The sequence below is a fragment of the Anoplopoma fimbria genome, chromosome 16 (genome assembly GCF_027596085.1).
Source record: "Anoplopoma fimbria isolate UVic2021 breed Golden Eagle Sablefish chromosome 16, Afim_UVic_2022, whole genome shotgun sequence".
Classification (NCBI taxonomy): domain Eukaryota; kingdom Metazoa; phylum Chordata; class Actinopteri; order Perciformes; family Anoplopomatidae; genus Anoplopoma; species Anoplopoma fimbria.
In genome coordinates, this window is record NC_072464.1 from 24,276,087 (window position 1) to 24,293,611 (window position 17,525).

General features: G+C 40.5%; 1 protein-coding gene across 1 annotated transcript; it reads right to left on the reverse strand.

Moving 5' to 3' along the window:
- Window positions 1-3,404: 3,404 nt before the first annotated feature.
- Window positions 3,405-17,177, reverse strand: lonrf2 (LON peptidase N-terminal domain and ring finger 2). The gene is made up of 12 exons (XM_054615123.1): window positions 16,080-17,177; window positions 12,173-12,291; window positions 10,759-10,881; window positions 10,491-10,646; window positions 9,680-9,905; window positions 9,098-9,197; window positions 8,335-8,449; window positions 7,863-7,984; window positions 6,927-7,113; window positions 6,711-6,845; window positions 6,285-6,434; window positions 3,405-5,791 (listed from the first exon to the last, which is right to left on the reverse strand). The coding sequence occupies exons 1-12, from the start codon at window positions 16,747-16,749 to the stop codon at window positions 5,633-5,635; spliced, it is 2,262 nt and encodes a 753-aa protein (XP_054471098.1). The 5' UTR covers window positions 16,750-17,177; the 3' UTR covers window positions 3,405-5,632.
- Between the last annotated feature and the right edge of the window lie 348 nt (window positions 17,178-17,525).

A 17,525-nucleotide genomic window follows, 5' to 3' on the forward strand; every position in this document is an offset into this window, starting at 1 on the left:
TAATATAACATTAATATAACGCGTGTGAAACAGTTCCTGTGGTGAATATAGTGAGAAACAGAAAGAAATAGTTCCCATAAAAAGATGCATGGACGTGTTTTATTACTCCCTACCGACCTCAGAGTTCTCTTCTCTTGTGTTATTATTAGTTCTGGAAAAATAATCTCATGAATCTTCTTTTCTGATTCCTCTTTCTTTTTGTGTATGGAGTCATGGGAGTGGCATTTAAAAAAAAAAAACATCTGTAAGAGAAAATAAATATGGAGGTATAAAAACAAATAAATTAAAGAAAAAATAAATAAAATAAAAATAAATAAACAAGAAATGTTGAAATATAAAAGTAAAAAAATAAATAAAAAAGAAAGGGAAAAGAAAAACATTCAGGGAAAAAAAATATATTTTTTATATACAGAAAAATAGTGTTATTTATTTGCAATGAATAAATTAAATCTAAATCATATGAAGTCATAAATACAGAAATTAATGAAAAAAATAAATGTGAAAATAAATAAAAACGCATGTAATTTACTCTTATTTATGTTTAAACATCCAATTTTTTTATTTCTGTATTTCATTCACTTTATATTTAAAAAGGTGTGTGTGTGTGTGTGTGTGTGTGCGTGTGCGTGTGCGTGTGCGTGTGCGTGTGTGTGTGTGTTTCCCAGCTTAATAAAGAAGGAGGTGAGTAAGAGCTACGTCCGGATGTTGAGGAGGTATTTGGGCGAAGCTGGAATACCAGTTCCTCCGTCACCTCATTTTCACTCTAGATATTAAAACCAGGATTAAGGAGAACCAGTTCTACCTCATCAGCCACTGCCCTGATGCCCTTGAGCAAGCCACCTAATTGTTCTTACCGCTGGGGCAGTTTGCCTGCTTGCATGAAGGCGTGTTGCTCTGTGAATGAAAAGCAGGGCGGTGCTCAAAAACTGCACCATGTTCAGATAACTCAAATATAATTGGACGAGATGTCACTCAGCTTGCGGAGCTCAAAGCGCCAAAATTTGAAAAGCTTAACAGCAAACGTCAATTTCCAAAAAATCGTGACTCAAGATAATCGACGGACCTCATTGTGAGCAGTTTCATGTAGGAACTATTTTCTTTCTACCAAAGTTCACCCGCAGACCGTATGACTCGAATACGGAGTCATGAGAGTGCCATAAAAGAAGACATCTGTAAAAGAATAAGAAAATACATTTTGGAAATATAAAGAGAAATAAATGAGAGAATAAATAAATGTGGAAATCAAGATAAACATTCTTTTTATAATAAAAGCATTTTAGTATATTTTCAAATTTATTTGTTTCTGTATTATTTCTGTATATATGTATTCATATTTCTTTTATAAAAATATTCTTTTTGTTGCATAGAAATCCCTTTATTTCTTCTTAATCTAATTTATATAATGTCATTGTTTTATTTATTGTATCCCTTTTTCCCTTTTCTTTTACCTATTTGGCTTTTCCCTATATTGTCCCTTTATTTATACTTTTTTTTCTCATTATATTTCCAATTTTCTTATTCTTTCCTTTTTTTATTTGTATATTTCCACATTTTTTAAATGTACTTATTTATTCTTTTATTTACGCCTTTTATTGTAACATTCTTTAACAGATTCATTCTTTTGACTCCATACAGAAACGTGTGGCTGTTCTCACTGAGAATGTGCATTTTATAAATTAACTTATTTATTATTTCATTTATTCCTCTTTATATTTTCATATTTTCTATTTACTTATTACTTCTGTTATTTACAGCTTTGTATATTTCACCAATTTTTTATTTACTTATTTATTATCTTATTTATTACTATTTATTTTTCCACATTTATTTTCTTTTACATATTTTTTTATGCCTCTCTTATGACTCCATATCACAAAGGTGTAACTGTTCTCAGTGATATGCCAACAGTTTTAAACATTATTGTTGTATTGCTGTAGATAATGATAGAAAGTTCTGATGACGGTGTTGTGGATATGTTTTAAGGATGTTTATTAAGTTTACATAATGTTCTTTATATAACAAAGTGGTGTTTTACCTGTAGATCCTCTCTGTGCTGTCTGCCTCTCTCCTCTCAGAATGAACCCTGAATGAACTCAATGCCCTCAAATTCATCTCAGCTGCTGTTTCCCTGACAAACACCGCCCCCCTGTGGTCACCAGGCGCCACTGCGTTCTACAGCCGAGCAGGGAGGGAGAAAGAAATGTAAAGAAAAAGGCATCCTAAATTAACTTTGCCCAGCAACAGTCACACTAAGCTTTCTATATAAAACACCTTCAGAGTCAGAGTCCTGAGAGGAGGGAAACAGGAAGAAGCTTTTTTGGCTCCAGACTGCAGACACCAGAAAAGTGAAGTCAGCTCATCTCTTCTCTGTTTTTCCTCCCTGATATTTCAGTTTTTGGAAACATGGTGGTGATGAGTTTGTCCTTCGACCTGAAATGACCGGGTGTCACACCAGGTGATGTTGATTAACCGCCACATTATTTGTTTTCCTTCTGTGATACATTAAAAAGAACAATTTCCAATTCTGAGAACGTACAGTTTATACAACATTTTATTCCCTAAATATTTTTAACCACCAGTCCTTCATCTGTTTGAGTATTTCTGGTGTCTTTTAGGGGATCGGGATTTATTAGTTTTGACGATAATCGTGACATTTAAGAATTAAATATTGATATATATTGATAAACACTGTCTTCTTCACTGGCATTTAGAGATAAACATACATAAAACATTCTTTAGGTTACTTACGAAACAGTGTCACTGAATATCTCTGAATGCAAATGAAGAAGACAGAAGGTACCACAGGTATTCAGAAAAGAGACAAAAAAACAACATAAACAAAGTAAAAGATGAGTTTGACTGATATCATGGGCGGATTATGAGACGAGGCCTCACCACCTCTGTGTCTTCTCGTAGTCGTGACGCATCTCTCTGTGGTTGTGTGTCTCCGTTTGTTTCCTTTTTTATTGGTTTTGGTCTTGATGTTTTTCTGTGGTTGTTAAAGTTGTTTTGTGTCTTTGTAGTCATTCAGTGTCTCTCACAGGAAGCTCTTTACGATAAGAGAAAAGTAGTATGATGTGTAATGAAGCTTTAACTGTTCTGAATCTCAACCAGTAAGATTCATAAAAACAAACATTTAAAAAGGTAATTAAAGAAAAGCTTCATAAAGTCCCCAAACCGCAAACTTCCTCTGGATCAACACCACGTTTTAACAAAGTAAACTGCTCAGATTTATCACATAATTGTAGTTTGTTTGTGTAGGAACAGTTCAGTCATAACAGAGAACTGATGAGTAACATGTTTATCTCATAACTGACCTCCAGAGTGTGATCTGTGTAGACGAGCATGTTTCTCCTGAACGTTAACTCAGCTGACACTAAAACAACACAGAAACGGAGCAGAATAGGAGTCTTTCTTTATTTGCAATAAAAAATAGGTATAAGATCTCCCTTAACAAATATACCAGGGAAACGCAGCACGTTGTGAACCGGCGCCGCACGGCGAGCACGTGACTGCAGAGGAGCCACAAACATCTGGAAGGACAGATTTACACAAAGAGAGAGAGACGGGAGTTTAGACGCACGCTGAGAATGACATCACAACACACAGCTGGCTGTCAGTTAGAGTTAACCTTAATGTGACTTCAACACTTCTTCCATCATTCATTCATCCTTTTAAAAGAAGTTTACATTCAGTGTTTCTAACCAAAACAAATTGAATCCTCAGAAAAGCAAACATTTGCAAAGCTGAATATTTTAAAACGTGTCTTGTTTACATCAGATAGCAGTCTTCCTCCAGTTGTTATAGCAACCAGAAGATCAGTGGAGAAGCTTGCTGTAAACACAACTGTAAGCATCTCATAAATACATTCCTCCACTGAGCTACTAGTGGCAAAACAAAGTGAACATGTTTGAAATGAATGCTACATAACCTTTGTTTCATGTCATAACCACAGACTGTAAACGTCAATCAGTGTGTAGCCCCGCCCTAAAGCATCCCCTGCTTTATGGTCTGTTTGACTCTAAATGGAGCATCATTTACTAAATGAACATCATGCTGTATTGAAGAAGACTTGAAACTAGAGATTGAGACCATAAACTCATGTTTACAATGTTTACTGAGGGAATAAATCAAGAGAGAAGTAGAGTCATTTTCTCATAGACTTCTATACAACCAGAGGAGTCGCCCCCTGGTGGACAGCAGAGAGAATGCAGCTTTAAGACATTCATCTTTGGATTCACTCTTCAGACCCTTTTTCTCTCCGTTTCCATTCTTTTCTCCACACCTTCCTCTGTCTAATGAAGAAAAAATAAATAATTTAGAATTTCCATATTGTACCTTTAATCTAACCATCATGTACATTTTGAATGCGGGGTCATTATTGTGCAACATTTAACCCGTTACATTCATAGTATCCAGTTTTGTTAATAGCTCTGTGCAGAGATCACACTGCTGCCAACATGTTTAAAGCTCCTCCACTGATCAGCAGTCAGTGGTGTGAATCTAAGATTAAATGAGAACACGTCAGTGATGCCTTTGAGGATTCGCACCACATGTTCTGGAGAGAAACACTGAACATAAACACAAGTGATCACATGACAGCGTGCATGTAAACGTATCTGAAAGAGAAAGAGACATAGAGGGTGAAATGTTCTTAAATAAAACATTAAAAAGGCCTCAGAGTTACATTGATAGACACGTGAATCCCCCCCGACTTAAGAGTTCACCATACACGTACATAGCAGAGAGAGAGAAACATAAAGAACACAAGAAGAAGAAGAAGAAAATATACAATCAAACCCATAACTACGTCTGTGTGACGTCCCAGAGATATGCTACAACAGGACACGACGCTCCACATCAACTTGAAGGGTGCGTTTGTTTCTGCATTTTTCTTTAAATGCTTTTTAATCTCTTATGACAGCAAGCGGAGCACGTCTGTGGTTTGTTAGTGTTATGGAGGGCGCGGTCACAGTCTCGTGGCGCCCTCTACTGACGGTCTGAGGTACGCGCCCACCAGCAGGTGAGGCAGCAGGTAGAAAGCTCCAGGTTTTTTTTTTGGCTCAGTCAGGAAGCAGCTGATGCACACGCACCTCCGGCCTCATGTGCACCTCGCCAAACGTATTCTGTAAATACAGGTAGGAGAAAATAGAAATAGAAACGGCCACATACTACAGTCAGACCGGGTACATTCACTGTGGCGTGTTTCGCCGCCACGCTGCTAGTTTTTTTTCAATTTTTTGCTTCATTTTTCAGGAGTTCTTTTTTGCACAGAAAGGTTCAGTTTCAGCTAAAGAAGAAATACTGCTCAGTATAAGTCGGAACAATGACGGGATGTTTTCTTTTTGCTCCTTCAGGTGAATCATCTGAATGGAAGTGAAGCAGCTTGACCTGACAGGAGATGTGATGTTGGTGAGATTTCATCCGGTGAGAAGATGAAGGTGGACGCTCTCGGTGTGTCTGACGTGTGCTACACGACACAGCGAGGAGTCCATGAGCGTCTGAGAGAACCGGCGAGGAGATGACAGAGGTAACGGACGCCCACATGAGAGGATGAGTCAGTCATGAGTGATCTGCTGAACTTGGTAGAAGTCCCAGACGTTCAGGTTCAGGGTCAGTTTCCTCCGGGCGATCACCGCGGCCTCTTCCTCGTGACGAAGATGAGGACCCTGCGGATGGCGATGAGGCGGTCCTTGAGGGAGGTCATGGCCAGGATGGTGAGCTGGGCTCGGTTCTCCAGCGGCAGGACGGCGAGCAGCCACCAGCACCAGGCCGGACCGCTGGGACTCGCCTGGAGGGGAGAAGAGACGTAGACGTTTATTTCACTGCTCACAAAGACTTCTGATGTTTCTAGTGAGACGCACGTCGACATAAACAATAAAGCTCTGGTTTAATCGCAATAATAGCTTCTTGAGACAAAACCAGATCCAAAAAAGACAAGTTTTCTATAAAAACACAAAGTTTCCATTCAGAGTAATCAATCACTAAGCAGGTAGTCCAGGATTTTATTGTTCATTCTCACTCAAAATGAAACCTTTGTTTCACCTACAGGATGAATATGTCTCTTCACCTGTTTGTGTTTCTGTTTTTAAGCATTATTGTTAAAGAAAGGTGTCTCATTGTAGATAAGTATCAGAATTATTTTTTATTTTCCTTTCTTTCATTCCAAATTGTATAGAATGAATCTGCAGATTAGTGCTGTTTGAAGCCGTTTCAGGGCGCCAACAGTAAGCTAGCACTGATATCATTTACATGTGAATGGGTAGTGATGGAGGTCCACTGACCTGTGGGTCGGAGTCTTTGCTGGGAAGGTGTCCGAAGTGGCTGAGGATCTGGCTCTTCATGTTGTCCTTCAGGGAGGTGAACCAGTTGTTGGCCTGCTCGTACACGGCGTTGTGCAGCTTCAGGAGCTCCGCCAGCTCCCCCCCCTCCACCTGGTAGGACAAAGAGAATATCATTTAAACACCACTGAACAATGGAGGGATGTTAGAGGTTGCATAATTTCCAAAAGCAAAAACAACTTCAACCTGAGTGAAAACAAAGACTATAAGGACGTCGTCATGGTGACGCCAGCCATTTGTTTGAGGACTAGCATTTTGAAGGATTGAGCTCAAGGATTTGGCCGTTTCCCAGTTTTCCACTCTGCGGTTGCAATTATGAGTTTCTAGTTTGTGTGACATTTTGATTGACAGCAGCAGCTTTAAACTCACCTTCTTGTCCTCCAGGTACTCGATCTTGGCCGTGTTGTAGCCGTCTCTCTGCCCGTGGCTGAGGACTTTGAACCGCGACACGCCGAGGGTGTCGACCACCGAGCGACCGTCAGGAAAGAACTTGACGTCTCGCACCTGAAACCACAGTTTGATGTCAGTATCCGACCTCACACTGGAGTAGGTCGAGCTGTTCTACCTCCAGAGACGCACACTCACCTCCAGCATGCAGCCGTAGTCGGCGAAGCCTTTGAGCTCGTCGGCGATGCACATGCCGAACTGCTTGGTGCCGGTCTCCATGGAGCGGCGGATCATGAGGCGGTAGCGGGGCTCGAACACGTGCAGCGGGCAGGTGATGGTGGGGAACGCCATGGTGCACACGAAGATCGGAACTTCCTGGTTCAAGCTGTGAGAGACAGTGAAGAGGAAGTTCAGTCCGACATGTTTGTGGAGGTTTTAGAAATATAAAATACTTTTCAAGGTTTTTCAAGACGACTTTCAGTCCCAGGCGTGATGTTACAAGAGGGATTTAAATGACATCCTTCACATTTGATTGGCTGTTAATTTGCACATTAAGTTGCAGATTGATGGATGGATGGATGCTGTGTTATTAATGGTTGACATTGATATCAAAACAAAGTTTACTAGCTTACGTAAGTAGAATTCATATTTTGTATTATGGTTAAAAAAATGATTGGATTTTGATTTAAAAATAAACTGATTTATTGTAATTTGTTTTCATATATTGTTAAATATGTGCAAATAATGATGATCTAAAAAGGATTAAAAAGGATTTTTTAATTTCATCTCAATTTGAATTACATCTGGAACTAGTAAGTAAAGTGTGCAGAATTAACTGTTGAATGAAAAGAGTCCAACTTTATACAGAAAATAATTGATTTCATCATTTAATCTTTCACTATTTTAGATATTTTTGTAATTTATTTTTGTTAAAAACAGTGCAACTGCATTCTTAAATATAAAGATATATATCAAAACATATATATCTGATCCTGTGACTTGTGTATTTGGATATAAAGCATGTTAACAAGTTCAGAGTGTGTGTGTGTGTGTGTGTGTGTGTGTGTGTGTGTGTGTGTGTGTGTGTGTGTGTGTGTGTGTGTGTGTGTGTGTGTGTGTGTGTGTTAAACTGACTTGGACAGCTCCTTCATCTCCTCTTCGTGGATCTTCTTCCTCTCTGCCAGCTCGTCTCCTAGGTAACGCTGCAGCACTTCCTCCATCAGCAGGGTCTTGCTGTAGCCCCTAGTGGCCAGATACTGCAACGACATTACACACATCCCATAAATACACTAATAGTTACATACTAGATTTTTATCAATCATTTAATACGTTAAGATTTTACTGATTAATCTATAAATACTTATAAAAAGGTCTGAAAAAAGATACATTTTTTGGTTTGTTTTGTCTGACCAACAGTCCAATGATATTACATTTACTGTTATCCTATTAAAACCTCACATTTAAGAACCTTAAACCAGAAGGTTTTAGTCAGTTTTTATAATTAATTATAAAAAAAAGTATAATTAATTATAAAAGTTCTACAAACTCAAACATTATTACAGTAATTAGCTTTTAAATAAAGTTGTGAAACCCCACGTGTGCGTACCTCAGACAGGTTCTCTTTGCACAGAGGACAGTTGGAGTTGTGGTCGAGGCAGCGCTCCAGACATTTCAGACAGAAGGTGTGTCCGCAGGGAGTGGCCACCGGCTCGTAGAACAACCTGGAGAACAGACGGAACAAATGACACAATGAGCACCCGGACAACAGTAAAAACACTGCACACAACACACAACACACACACACACACACACACACACACACACACACACACACACACACACACACACACACACTGCTGGAGGGTTTCATTTAGACGGTGAAACATTTAACAATAACTCAAGGTTTGCACACTGGAATTTGGATTTCTTGAGAAATATTATGACTAAATTTACACTAAAATTAAAAAGTTCCACTGACTGAATCTTGTCTAAAACAAAATAAGAAAGACTAAAATGTGACTTTAAATCAGTGAGCATCTTAAACTAAATTTTAAACGACTTGCTTTTAGCCGTTAGATATCATGGCTGCATGTATAAAGTATAAAGCTCCTGTGTGTGTACTACAATAGGGTTCTCAATGTGGGTACTTTGGAGTGCTTCAGGGGTTAAATCAGATTATGTTTATGTGAATTTAACAAATATCAGTCATGCATAATTCATAGAATAATTAAACTATAATAAACTAAATAAAAAATGTGATAAACAACATTCTATGACAAATCAGCAGCTTGAAACCAATATGTTAATGGGATAGCTTATTAGAAAAGGTTAGAGAACGTCTGTAGCAGAACCTTGTTCTGGGTCTCTACCTCATGCAGAGTGAACACTCCATGTCTCCGCTGTCCAACAGCTCAGCAGGAAACGTCCGTCCTCTGAACGCCGAGGTCGTCTGAGCGCTGCTCTCATCGTCTGCACGGAAAAATAAAAAGATCATCACTAAAGATGAAACACACAGCTAATGTTTCGGCTCTGTTTTTATCGGAGTGAAAATCAGTTGTTTAATAACTAAGAAGAAAAAAAAAAGAAAATTCAGTTGTACATTAATCATTCTAAAACTACAAACAAAGTATTATGTATTATTTTGTTATTGCTTTTTTAATGTAATGCATAATAGAAGTTGTTTTAAATTATATATTGTCTTGTTTTCGCTTTTTATGAAGAATATAAATGACTAAGTATCTGTGCACTGCAAATGGATCAGCAGAGATCTATTTAAATAAAAGGGTTTAAGTTTTGCATGAGTTGACTTGGCATCCAACCAGTGGCACCAATTAGGGTAAATTATTTAGAATTCATTGAAAATAGTGAGAGGAATATCAAATGAAAAGATGAGAGAAAATACAGGCTTTAATATGAAGTCATTCCCTCAGTATGAGCTCAGATGGTCCTACCGGGTCGGAGCAGTTTGGAGGGCGGGTTGAAGACCGCCGACGGTCCATCTCCACTGTGTTTCCTCTTCAGGCCACCGGGGGCAGCCGGCAGAGCAGCCAGGACGCCGGCCAGGCTCTTGGTGCTCTTCTCCCCCACAACACTCTCTGACCTACCGGGAGACGGAGGGGAGAGTCTGGAGGACGAGCCGTCCACCGGAGGGCTTTTAGTCAAACTGAACTCTGAGTCCTGGACACACAGAGAGACAGAAAGAGAGACAGACAGAAAGAGAGAGGGATTAGAGACACTGATGAATGGATGATCATTTTTACAGCGACACAAATTCTACAGGATGTGCCAACTGATATTATGCCACATAAAAGTTCTGCTCCTCTATGGAAAAAGAACAATGATGACTAGAAGTAGAGAGAACTCAAACATGTCTTTAGTGCAGAATAACACAGTTATAATGACATAAATCATAAGAAAACGCAGGTTGAATTTCTTTGATAAATTATTTTACAAAAATTGGCAAATTTCACAATTTGAGCGTTGTTTTGGCTGCTTTTTCTGACAGAAGCATTGCACCTGATGTGTTCAAAGACTGTTGGATAGATAAAAATGGGAAGAAAAGTATGCTCTTTACAGCTTCTGGCTGTGATAAACGGTGTGGTTTTGGCGATTGAATAAAGAAAATATGCTTTTCAATCCCACCAGCTGTTTTTGGGGTTCAGAGGGTTTAATGTTCCTCTTTCCCTGAGACAAAACGTCCTCACATGTAAGATGTCTCCATGTTTCTCAGTGAGGTGGATGTGTCAGTGTGTGAGCATTGACCTGTGAGGTGGCGCCGGGCTTCTGTGTGAGCGGCCTCAGCGTCCTCAGCAGGGCGGGGGGTTTGATGAGGCGGGTGTTCATCCCTCCCTGCAGCGGGTGCAGCGGCGTCGGTATGTCCTGTTCCTCAAAGACGGAGGAGAAGACCTCGCTGAGGACCTGCAGGACGAAACCGGACAGGACGTCAGCAACACACACTAACAGATGCAACGTTCCTCTCCCTGTTCTGATATTGATGCAACTCTGAATGATGATTCAATAATTCATTCACCTTCTGAGCTTCCAGTTTGACTTTGGTCCAGTCTGGTTTCAGAGCCACACACACCAGGTACTCCTGCAGAGCCTCGTCCTTACGGCCCGCTTCACTCAGCGCCGTCGCTTTAAGACAGTGGGCCTGAAGTAAAGAAAGTACGTAAGTGTTGTGATGGATCAGTGTCTCTAATATATATATATTTTTTATTATGAATACAACCTCCAAACCAAATGTTTTGACAATCTGCAGTAAGTTTGAAGACATCATTCATCATATTATCAACTATATATTTCAATACTTCAAACCAGCAGTTCATATGTCGACTGGAGGTCCTCTCTATTAGAAGAGATTTCATTGTATAATAAAATGTTTCACATTCTGTTTTACTCATTTATATCTTTATTTTGGATCACAACTATTAAATCTAAGGTGGCAGGACAACAACCTGCTGCTTGTTTGTAATTTTTTTTTAAATAAACTAGAATATAGCTTGATTATATTTCTAATAAATCACACTGAATGTACATTACACATCCCAGTCCAAACACTAGATGTCAACTAGATTTTGTGAAAATACATCTGTCTGAAACTTAACATTAAACAGAATTACATCTTACATTTGCATCGTAATATTTTAAATGGGCCGAGAGGACAGGAACAGAAAACAATGTTTGCCTGTTTTAACTTTACTTATTTAAACATAACATAATATTTTTAGTTGCGCATTTTATTCATTTTAATTGAATTTAAGAGTGGCAGATACAAAAATACTTTCTGTAAAACGTGGGATCTCCAGTCAACGACTGTAAAGTCAAACGTTGAACAGTTTAGTAGTGCTGTGTAGTTATTTAGATAGAAAAATATTTTTCTAAACATAAGATAAGATAAGATAAGATAAGATAAGATAAGATAATCCTTTATTAGTCCCGCAGCGGGAAATTTGCAGGCTTACAGCAGCATAGAGTAAAGTGCACACAAGAGACATAGTAAAAGAAAGACAAGATAAAAAAAAAAATGAAAATAAAAAAAACAAGTATTATGAATAAGCAATAAAAAACAGTAGAAAAACAACAATAACTGAAATATTATATTTACAGACAGAAAAAAAATATTTTAACTTTTTTAACTATTATTGCAACATGTGGTTTTCTGTTGTGCTTGGTTGGAAACTACACATTTATTATTAGTATATTGTTCTGTATTTGGTCAAGAATGAAAAAAGTTTGTCCACCACTGATTTAAAAGAATTACGCAAAGTATGAGAAAACTATAAAATGGTAAATTGCAGCAGACACATTGAGAAATGTGATTTAATAAATGTAATTAAATTGTAACCTGCAGTTGACAGCGTATAAAACAACTTTCTGATGCTCATTAACAGAACATCCAGGTGAAAATGAGTCATACAATAAGAACATTTGGTATTTCTCACCTTCGTCCACAGAGGTTTCATCCCACAGAGGATGCTGGCGTCCTGAACGGCCTGACTGAAGTTCCTCATCTCCATGTGCAACTCAGCCCGCTGACTCAGCAGTCTGCCTTTAGAGGGCACTGTAGACCACGGGAAAACACACACACACACACACACACACACACACACACACACACACACACACACAGACATAAACACACACAGTCAGGTCAGTGGTTAGGACAGGGTTGTTCTAGGTCCATCAGAAGTAGGGCAGCGACGTAACATGAGAGTGAGAATGCTATTTAACTTATGTGATTAGTGTCAGGGGACAGTTACCTGTTATGTACACACATATATACACACACACACACACACACATATGTGTATATATGTGATCTTGTTACACAACAGGCAGTGCATGCTCAGGTTTGTGTGCCACATTAATAAACAACACACTTTAATAACCGTTACACACAATATGCACTTCTCTAAAATACTGACTGTCATCATTCTTTACTTTCTTTTTAAAGGACCAAGAAGTGTGAGCCTGATAAGAGCATTATTTCAACCAGAGACTTAGATTATAGTGAAATGGTAATATACATGTACTATTGTAATTATTTGAATACACACATTTCTTGAAAACTATTCAAAAGTGCACAAGGCTACAAAGAGACAGATGTTATGATGAGGTCACTTTTTCCTTATTGTTCTCATAGAGATATGTTTAAATTTGAATTGTTAGCATTGTTTCCTGGTGGTAGTAACGTATGATCTTTTCTTTTTTTCGTTCTTGGTTTGATTCCAGGTGTTTGCTCTGCATTGCCTCATTTGGCTCAGGGTTAGAGACGCCGTGTTCTCAACACTGACCGTGTTCTGGAAAGAAATCAAAACACTGTTTCGACAGTTTTCTTTCCTGGTGACTCATACCCAGTTATCCATACAATACGTAATTGGTTGTTCCTTTTGGCACTTCGTAGGTGGAACTTTGGACTGCAAGTTGCTGAGAACTTATTTTTACACAAGCTGGATCTCCCATCTCCCCTCAAACTGAACAGAAGGTGCAGAAGCTGCCTGAGCTGAGTCAGCTGAGACCGGAGCACAAACACCACAAAACAAACAGCCGGACCAACAACACATTTAAATACCCCCAACATATTCAGCTTTTCAAAAACAGCCTTTATGTGAGACTGCAAGAACCAACATTTGGAGCAATTTGCCTCCAAATGACAACATTAAAACACTACAAGGAAGACTTTGTTGAGACAGAACAAAGATAGCAGCTAGCGACCTGAGATGACACCCACCTGTCATACAAAGAGGCCACGCCCTTTATTATGCATAACTTAAAGCCTTAATAAAAAAGCTTCATTTCTCAGCGCTGGAGGTTGCCATTTGGTGTTTTTGGGGTAACATGATGACTGTTAGTCTCAAAGAAAACTAAAACTACCCCAATATTCAATTTTTTTTATTTGAAGCAGACAAAAAAACATTGCTGGAAAAAGAATAATCATGGCAAAGTCCTTATGTTTCATTCGCTATCAGCTGCTGAGTCAAGTCTAACATCTTGTGCTATAATTCTGAACACCGGTTTGGTCCGCTGTTTGGCTTATTATGGACTTATTTTAAAACGGGTTTTTTTACAGCTGACCAACCCTAATAAACAGCACTTAAGAAAAGTCTATAAATCGAATAAAGAGTTAGCAGCAAGGCCACCAGCATCAGGTATCTGTGAGTTTTCCATTTGTAATAAACAGAAACGTGTGTGGCTCTTTGTGTTGGGGGTTAGTGCCGATGTTGTGTTATTGGAATCTGTGTTTTAAATGAGTGGGACAAAGTCAGAAATTCATTAAAACTTCAAGAAAACACATTGATGCATTCTTAAAGTTATTGCTCATGTTTATAAATATGATTCTGATACAATAAAGATGATATTGTAGGTTTTATTTGGGGGGAATTCTTTGATCAAGATGGAACTGTGACTCAGCAACTGCTTTCTGATGCATCATAAAAAAACAATGGGAGTTCAAGTCTGATGCAAAACAGACAACGAGTTGGAAATGAAACATGTAACTAAACATGTTTCAGATGACAGCAGCATTGTTTGTTAAGACTTAAAGGTGTGGAACAGCACAAGCATTACTCAGTTGTTCCCCAGGAGTGTCGATGATGGGATGTCTGGTCTGACTCACCAGACACAGCAGGTGCTTACTGTTTGCTGTGACATGGTGGGGCATTTAGTGGGTCAAATGCGATGAAAAGGGGGGGAGTCTAGCTTCTCAAGCTGGGTGTGCTTTAATGGAGAGGGTGGATGACCTACATCCTCATCGCTTCTTCTCTCCAAAGACACACAAGATTGAGATCAGGAAAGAAAATGTGGGCAATCAAGAAAGAGCGGTTCATACGAGAGGCGCCTGGATATCTGCTCATTGTTTACCACCGTCTCATCTGGTTACAGATCAGGCGGCGACCTCCTGTAGACCCGTTCATTTAGTAACATATGCTCCATTTAGAGGCAAACAGACCATAAAGCAGGGGATGCTTTAGGGCGGGGCTACACACTGATTGACAGGTCCACACCAGAGACATATATGCGTCTCTACGTCACTCCTCTAAAGTCCATATATGGTCACTTCCTGTTCACTGATTATAAAAACAACAACATGGCGACCAAAACGCCAAACTCAAGGCTTCATAACATCAGTCCACCAACCAAAGAGTGACGTCACCATGGCTACGTCTACTTCTGATGTGTTTCAGTTCTGCCTTTCCTCCTGGCCAGAATCTTTTGTTTCAGTTAGTTACATAAATGAAATCACTGTTTTCCTCCATTCGTCCGGCCTTCGTTTCAAAACACCCCCCAGTCTCTCCCTCTGCATCCATCATTCCACCTGTTTCACTTCTCTTACACAAACACAGGTCAGTACATTACTACATCACTTGTGTAAGTGCGGTGCATAAGACATGTGGCAAGGTCAACCAACCAGGAGGAGGGGGGGGCATTTTATCCTAAAAGACACAGTTTGGATCAGAGCTGCTGACATGGTGAGCCCGTAGAGCAGAACCTCCTGCTGCATTTGTTGGGAAAACAGACACAGAGGCCTTCTCATGACAGGAGGCATGAATCAATATTTATCAGAAAATGTGCCATTTGAAATGCTGAAAATGACAGAAAAGGGACTGGAATATATTTATGTTGCGTGACACTTTATCTCCACTTGATCTTTTGCTGTTAAGTGTGACAATCTGAGACCTTCAGCACCTTGTCTCACCCTTTAATCCAGTCAAGGAGCACAGAAAGTGGATTCTATTAAGGTGACTGATATGTAGGCCAGGAGGAAAAGAGGTTGTTTAAACTTCCTGCGAGGATTCAAACTATGCAACGTGACACCAGAGATTACTCAAACACACAGGAGCTCTTTATGTAAGAAACGCTGTTCTGATCATGTCGAGCAGCGCCGGTTACAGTTCATCACCATCTCTCTTCACTGTTATCCAACACATCACAAAACAGCTTATAAAACACCCAACGCAAAGGGGGAGGAGCTTAGGCTCCACTCAGCCATTCACAGCTAAGGAATGGACACCATGCAGTGATTAAGCATTTTAAATGCAATGTATTGTGGGAATAATGGAGAAGCAAACAACAATAACATTCCAGAGAGCTCCATCCCTCCTCTCCACAGCCTGCAGCACAAACACAGGGTGGGAGTGTGCCAGTCTGAGCAGAGGACCAGTGTGTGTGCTGCTTAGGTAACTGGTGCGTCATAACATCTCTGACCTCAGTGCAATGCCAAGATAGGTAGGAGTGGCGCCCCCTATCGGCGACACCGAGCACTACAATGAAAAGTAGGTCACCTGTGCAAAAAAAAGACTTTTAGTAGAAAGCACATAAGAATAAAACAGCCATAATGTGTGCTCTTACCCAGATCCACTGCAGAGTTGTACTTCTCCAACGCGTCAGAGAGCTTCTGGTTCTTCCACAGCAGCTCTCCCTCCATCCAGAACTTCCTGGCTCTGCTCTCTGTGGAGAAGAGCTTGTCCAGCAGGCCACTGAGGACCACGTCCAGCCTGCGGCCATTGGGCAGTGCGTCCTTGCTGTTCATCTTCTGTTTGCAGTGTGTGCATTGCTCCACGGAGTCCTCCTCCACACAGCTTTTGCAGAAGGTGTGCCCACACTCCAGGGTGGTGGGTTCATGGAGGAGACACCTGCAGAGCCGACAGGAGAACAGGTCCAATGGGTGGTCCTCTCCATCACTGTCAGCTCCATCCTCTCCGTGCGTAATGCTGGTCCCAGTGATGGAGATGCCCAACTCCTTCTCCCGCAGTGTCCGAGCAATGGTGTCCACCAGGATGGAGAGCTCCTCTGGGCTCAGCTTCCCCAGGTTGGCCACCGTGCAGTAGGAGTCCAAAGCTTCTGAGATCCTCCCAGCCCGGGTCAGAGAGTCGGCCTTCCTCAGACACAACCATCTGTCCGGCTGCTGGAGGTCCTGAAGCTGGGAGCTGTAGATCTCCACAGCCAGGCTGAAGTCTCCAGCCCGGGTGGCCTCCTCTGCCACCTCCAGCATCTCAGGGCTGATCCCCACGGAGGTCATTCCGACTCATACGACCCAGTATCTTCTTGAATTCCCCACATGGAGATCAATAAATGCATCTTGGAGAATGGTCCTTCTGTGTGGCATCTCTGCCCCGCATCAATGGAGGAGCCGGGTATCCTCCAACCTCTCCACTCCTGCCTCTCCTCCACCCGGCAGCACTGCTCCTTCTAGAACCTCAGCTCATATGATCTCTTCTGGAGAACACAGGCTCATATTCTGCAGCGCGTTTCCGGGGAGAGTCCTCTCAAGTCGTGCGTAAAACCCGAGTTAGAACCTTAATCCTGCCTGTGTTCCTCCACAGTCCCTGGTTCCTTTCCTCCCATGTGGACTCCAATGAAGACCCTTATTGTGGCACAGGAACTGCACGTCTTGGATTGTGTATATTCAAGCTGTAAACCCAGAAAGCCCGTCGCAGGAGAACTCCATCTTGGTCAAAGGCTGCTGCTGCTGATGCGTCTCCGGGATCCTCGTTTCCTATTGGTCGTGACGCAGGAGGAGGCTTCCTATTGGTCGGTTATTTGGCCCACTTATATAAGCCACAGATCTTGTGTAACTTCCCAAAAGGCAACAGAGGGACTAACAAGCTCAGTTATTATTATTTTTTACAAAGTATCAGTGTGTTATTCAATAAAAATACATGAGTTTATGTATCACTATCACTGCTTCACCCAGAGCCCCGGATGTGGGATTGATGCTTTGTTTTTATGTAATGCATTTATATAAGCAGTGTTTTTTTTTTGTTTTTTTTGGAGTGGTTGAATAAATATTGAATA

Bases quoted from the DNA above. Each gene is read 5' to 3' on its own strand.
- lonrf2 (XM_054615123.1), bottom strand. From the start codon at position 16,749: ATGACCTCCGTGGGGATCAGCCCTGAGATGCTGGAGGTGGCAGAGGAG. The intron at 6,435-6,710 runs GTGAGTTTAAAG...TTGTCCTACCAG, and splicing joins AGTACCTGGAGGACAAGAAG to GTGGAGGGGGGGGAGCTGGC. The intron at 5,792-6,284 runs GTCAGTGGACCT...TCTCCCCTCCAG, and splicing joins GCAAAGACTCCGACCCACAG to GCGAGTCCCAGCGGTCCGGC.